This window comes from Microtus pennsylvanicus, chromosome 12 (assembly GCF_037038515.1).
Source record: "Microtus pennsylvanicus isolate mMicPen1 chromosome 12, mMicPen1.hap1, whole genome shotgun sequence".
Classification (NCBI taxonomy): Eukaryota; Metazoa; Chordata; class Mammalia; order Rodentia; family Cricetidae; genus Microtus; species Microtus pennsylvanicus.
In genome coordinates this window covers 13,474,459-13,480,458 of record NC_134590.1, presented here as the reverse complement: position 1 = coordinate 13,480,458, position 6,000 = coordinate 13,474,459, and the positions used below count along the sequence as shown (strand labels likewise).

Genomic DNA, 6,000 nt, shown 5'->3' with positions numbered 1-6,000 from the left:
CAATATTTATTAATTTTAAAACATAGGTAGGCACAGCAAGCCCATTGTCTCTCAAAAGTACTTAAAATCACTTCACATTAGCATGTCCATATAAGTCCATTCTTGTAAGAAGGTACTAAACCCCACAAACTGAAAACAGATATTGTTTTGGTCAGTACTTACAGACTTGATCTGAACAATCTTTAGTTCTTTAGCTTCACACCAAAGTTCTAACCAAAAATGATCTTCAAATAACAATAAAGACTTAGAAAATCATTTTTAATTCTTTAATTCTAAAGTTCATAAAGTGTCTTACTAGGCCAAAGATACCAAACCCAAGTACACAGATTATAAGGTGGCTGATAGACCCTTGCTCAGTTATCAAACTAAAATTCCGCATTGGCCTTTACATGAAGATGACACTGCATGCGCTGGGTGACCTCAGCTGTCTGTCTTCCACGCTGCTGTCTGTGGGTGATGCTTTTCAACACAACAGTAAGTCATGGATGTTAGTAGAAAGCCCCTTCTGCTGATAGAGTGACTTTACCAGCGTGTTAGTCTAACTAGCCTAGGCAAACCCATGGTCAGAGGTTTAAAACACAGCTTTTAAATATAAATAAGATTGCAGTTTAACTAGTACCAACAGACTTTTTCGTGGGAACCTTTTATTCTTGCCTCCTCTGGAATGTCTACTCCTTTAAGGTCCCACGTGTCCAAGTTTAGAGTTTCATTTTTAAATCCCCAAAGTAATGGAGAATTCTCATTCAACTCTTAGGCTAAATTCTAGTCAATGACTTTTGAGAAAAGCACACTATTAGATAGTTGATACAAAAACCCTACACAAATTCTGGCCCCTGAAGAGCTATGTTTTCAAACGATAAACATGGAGCATGGCTGGAAACCCAGTAACCAAGACCCTGGAGTCAAACTGGTCTTCTCCTCCCACATAAAAGGTTGTAAACCTATACAGCAGAAAGCATCTGTGGAATGCAGGGAAATAACTTTGCACCTTGGTAAAAAGGCTTTTGGGTAAACCTAAGTATTTGCGGTAACAAGGCAATAGGAATTTCTGTGGGTTCAATCCACTATCAGCCTCTGTCACAATCACTATCACAGACAAGACTGGAGTCCATAAAAGCTTCCACCAAGCCTCTTCACTGAGTGACTGATAGTGACTGCCCGACAGAACTGCCTAGGTGACTAGGCAGCTGTGCAGCGTCTCTCATTCTGTATACCTTTTTACTCAGGGAGAGGCTCTGTTCTTAACTCCAGGGTGCAGCTGCACAACTCTCCCCCACACCATTCCAGCATTCCACACACAACATGAGCACCAGAAACTCTCACCGCACAGGACTAGCCAAGCCAAGGCTTTAGAAACAAAAGGACTCCGCTGATTAGTATCAGCACAGGTCTTAGACCAGCAGAGAGCAGATTCCCTTCACAAGGACAGAAAACAAAGACACACATCTACCAACAGACAGCAGGCTCACACCACCTTAATGCCTAGAAGCAAGCTTTTTAAATGTGTTTTTACAGGAAGGGTAAAGGAAACTTCTCTTACAGATCCTAGCTTCGTGTTTCATTTCCTCCAACTGTAAACATTTATATAGATAATATGCAAAGTTCAATGCACAAGAACATGACCTTTTATAGTGAGTCTTTCCTTTTTACTCACTTTTAATCTCAGAGAACTTTAAATACACAATCTAACTAATATCAAATACACATTCATGTAACAGAACTGTATCACTAGTCTTTCATGGATATATCTTGAAATAGCATCAATAGGTTGGAAAGGGGAAGGGATAACATCAGGGGGCACTTGTTCAAGCTTCCTTTGAAGTATGTCTTGCCTTCTTCTAGAAAGCCTCTCTTAGAAAACGTAGGTAGTTGAGAAGGCAAGAGTCGACCTGCAGATTTCACGGGTGCTCTGGTTGCAAGAGGACGTCATCTCAGGGCTGGCGGCATCTAGAAGCAGGGTGCACACCAAACACTTTACACAGGATCTTCCTAGAAACTGATTGTCATGTTGTTACTTTCTCATGTCAAATACGTTGGTAATACTTGTAGATACTGTGTTGTCTAAGAAACTTAAAGATGTTAAAGACAATCTTTAGGATAATTGCCAATCTAAATAGCCATGTGTAGCATATTGTCTCATTTTACACAAGCACAGACTGATTTGATATAACAGATCTAAGTTTTATAAGGCATGCAACTTGCAGAGTTCATGTGATATGAACGTCCAGAGTTCACGTGACTTAACTCAAAGAACTGCATCACAGAAACCTTTCTTGGGGCCTTGGAAGGATGTGCAAATGAAAGCTTGCAATTTAAGCTTTTAAAGTAAATTTAGCTATGACATCATAGGTGCTCAGAATACTCTGTTGAGGTTAAAAATTAACTCCAATGACACAGCGATCAGCACATGGTATTTTATCGCCATCACATTCTACAGAGCTAATGAGATATCACATAAGAAATGTGCTTCAGGTCACATAGCAGATGTCCTAGTGGGTCTTGGGCAGTAAAGTTAGTTCTTACAAACAAGGCTACTGCAAATGTAGCATGGATTCTGCTCTACTGGGACAGAAACTGCCAGGATCTTGCTTTACAAGTCCACAGGAAAAGGCTGATTCTGGAGACAGACACGCATTCTCCTGGAAGACTTGTCAGCTACCTTCATGTTGCCCCATCCAGTAAAATGCAAGTTAGCTTAAGAACAAATGTAAGTTCTGTGGAAAGTGATCTCATCCTGCGTGCGATGCCAGCCCTGCTTTTCTACGTGGCATGCCCCTCTGTGCCAGCAGCTCTCATACACAGCTTCAAGTGGGAAGAGCCAGACCTACCCTGTCAGGTTAGTGAGTCTCAGTGCTGGTGTTCCATTCGAGGCAGATCACCCTCAGAATCCTCGGACACGGGCGATCCTGATCCCTAGGAATAATAAGTAAGCATTATAGGTGTCCAGTAACTGCAAGACTCCCTCTACCCAAGAATTCGGATTATGTCAGTTCAGGCACAAACACTCAGGACACACAGCTGAAGTTGCTCTTACGGAAATAATGAAGTAAGAGGCCCTATTCCTATGTTTAAACACATTTTGTTTGTTCGTCTGTTCTGAGACAGTTTTGTGTTGCCAGAGCTGGCCTCCAGTTTGTTATCTAGCCAAGAATGATCTTGAACTCTAGACCCTCTAGCTTCCAATTCCCAAGTGCTGGGATGACAGCAAGCACTGACATGCCTGGCTTACACTGGCAAGGCTGGAGAAATGGCCTGGTGCTTTAGAACACTTGCTGGATTCAATTCCCAGCACTCACATAGTGGCTCATAACATATATCACTCTAGTCCAGGTTCAGGGTCTCAGACCCCTCTTCTAACTTGGCACACACATGGTATAATACATATGTGCAGACAGAACATTCATACGTATAAAATTAAATAAATACATTTTTTAAAGACACTTTGTAGCCAGATGTCATCCCAGCACTAGAGAGGAGGAGATGAGGGTTTTGAGTTCAAGGCCAGACGGGGCTACCCAGTCCCAAAAAACCCATGTACAAAGAGGACATACTTCTGACCTGCCATGGCCCACTACAAACCAATCTCTCTCACTCATCCCAAAACAAAAGCAAAAATCTGCTGAAGGGCTGGAGAGATGGCTCAGTGGTTAAGAGCACTGACTGCTCTTCCAGAGGTCCTGAGTTCAATTCCCAGCAACCACATGGTGGCTCACAGCCATCTATAATGAGATCTGGTACCCTCTTCTGGCCTGCAGGCATACATGGAAGGAATGCTGTATACATAATAAATAAATAAATTAAAAAAAGTCTGCTGGAACCAAAGCAGGCATCACAGCTGTGACACAAAGTAAAGGAAAACACTGCAAATGAGTGGAGAAGTTCTCACCACAGGCAGAGGCTGCGAGAGAATGAAGAACCAGTAAACAAGGCGGGCTGGGTAAGACAGTACCTGCTGTTAAGATCTAATCGTCGGGGAACAACAGAACGGAGCCTTAACAGAGAGAACTCAGGTGGTGAAGCTCCTGTGAGCGTGATGAACTGAGTTTGGTCCCCCAGAATCTATGTTTAAAACAGAATCTGGACTTGCAGCACACGCTTATAATCTCAGATGGGAGAGGCTGAGACCCGTGGTTACCCGAGACCACTGGCCACGAGCCTAGCCAGGAAGTTGCAGGTGAGTAAGAAGTCATATCTCGGAAGACAGAGTGGACAGACTCTGAGATGACGAGTATAAGGAGATGGATTAGGAGGATAAATGTACTTCCAAGAAGTCTGAAACACACCCAAGAGACTAAACCTGTGAATTTACATGATAGAAGAAGGAGCAGCAGTACAATTGGATGGAATAGACACAAGTATTTAGTCACATTATCATGGTGCTAGGAGAGGGTAGGTACTGCACAAAAAGAAGTTATCATAGAAAATTACCCAAATTTACAGAAGGACATAGGCTTCCACCCACAAGAGGCACACACAACTCCATACAGACATAACCAGAAAGGAACACTCCATGACATATTATAGTGAGGGTGTCAAAATACAAGGTAGAGAAATAATCTTAAAAGCAGGACAAGAAAAATGTCAGTTCAAAGGCAGAAATATCAGAATTATTCCAGACCCTCATTAGCAACTGTAAGAGCCATTAGTACATGGAGTAGACAACAGTAACTGGGGATGCTATACACTGCAAACTATCTCTCAAAACTGATGGAGAAATAAAGGTGTTTTGAGAGAAATATAAATTAAGGCAATTCATGGCAGCCACACCTGCACTATAGAAAGTTAGTGGGATTCTTTTTTTTTCTTTTTTTTTTAAATTTATTTATTTATTAAAGATTTCTGCCTCCTCCTCGCCACCGCCTCCCATTTCCCTCCCCCTCCCCCGATCAAGTCCCTCTCCCTCATCAGCCCGAAGAGCAATCAGAGTTCCCTGACCTGTGGGAAGTCCAAGGACCACCCACCTCCATCCAGGTCTAGTAAGGTGAGCATCCCAACTTCCTAGGCTCCCACAAAGCCAGTACGTGAGGAAAGCAAAAGATGCCCTAACTAAGCCGGGCAGTGTGGCACATGGTGGATCTGAGTTCAAGGCCAGCTTGGTCTACAGAGCAGGTTCCTGGATGGCCAGGGCTACACAGAGAAACCCTGTCTTAAAACAAGCCAAAAAAGATAGTCTAACTACAGATAAACAAACTTGACTCGGGTAAGAAACAACCATATCCAACACAGCAACTTAGCAAATTCTCAGAATTAACATGGTAGCAGGAGAAGAAATACGAATAGTGCAGCAAAACAGAACATCACCGACCACGAGAAACAGAAACCCCTTTCCATAGCGACCTTACCTGTCAGAGGCCTCAGTTCACCACCGACGTGATGCAGACTGAGGGACTGGATTAAAAAGCAAGAACCATGTATAGTCTGTCTCCAACAAATACACCTAATCAGCAAATATACCCCAAAATTCAATATCAAAAAATAGAAAACAAACTACCAAGGAAAAATAAAATGTAAATAAGCCAGCATAGCTATCCTTATATCATATAAAGGAAGTTTCAAACCAAAGCTAACTGAAAAAGATAAAAGGGGATACTACCTATTAATAAAAGGAATAATTCATCAAAAGACAAAACAATTATAAATGTAAAAGTATTAGAGCCCTTAATTTCATAAAACAAAAACTAAAAAACATAAAGAACCACATAGATCTTGATACAATAATAGTGGAGTACTTAGCCGGGCAGTGGTGGCACACACCTTTAAACCCAGCACTCAGAAGGCAGAGGCAGGCAGATTTCTGTGACTTCGAAGTCAGCCTGGTCTACTGAGTGAGTTCCAGGACAGGCTCCAAAGCTACACAAAGAAACCTGTCTCAAAAAAATAAATAAATAAAGCAAACAAACAAAATAGTGGAGTATTTCAATATTCTACTCTCACATTTAAATAGGCCTTTCAAAGCAAAAACAAATAAAGGCATTTCAGAGCTAAATATACTACGGATGA

The 6,000-nt window shown here is 41.8% G+C and overlaps 1 protein-coding gene across 2 annotated transcripts in view; it reads right to left on the bottom strand.

The window, feature by feature from the left end:
- Window positions 1-237: 237 nt before the first annotated feature.
- Cdkl2 (cyclin dependent kinase like 2) overlaps window positions 238-6,000 on the bottom strand; it is a 46,857-nt gene continuing 41,094 nt past the window's right edge. For both annotated transcript variants that reach the window (XM_075942934.1, XM_075942935.1), the window contains exons 13-14: window positions 2,829-2,913; window positions 238-1,947 (exon numbers count right to left, since the gene is read on the bottom strand). In XM_075942934.1, coding sequence (XP_075799049.1) covers window positions 2,848-2,913 — 66 coding nt within the window. In that variant the 3' untranslated portion in view covers window positions 238-1,947; window positions 2,829-2,847. The remainder of the gene's footprint in view (window positions 1,948-2,828; window positions 2,914-6,000) is intronic.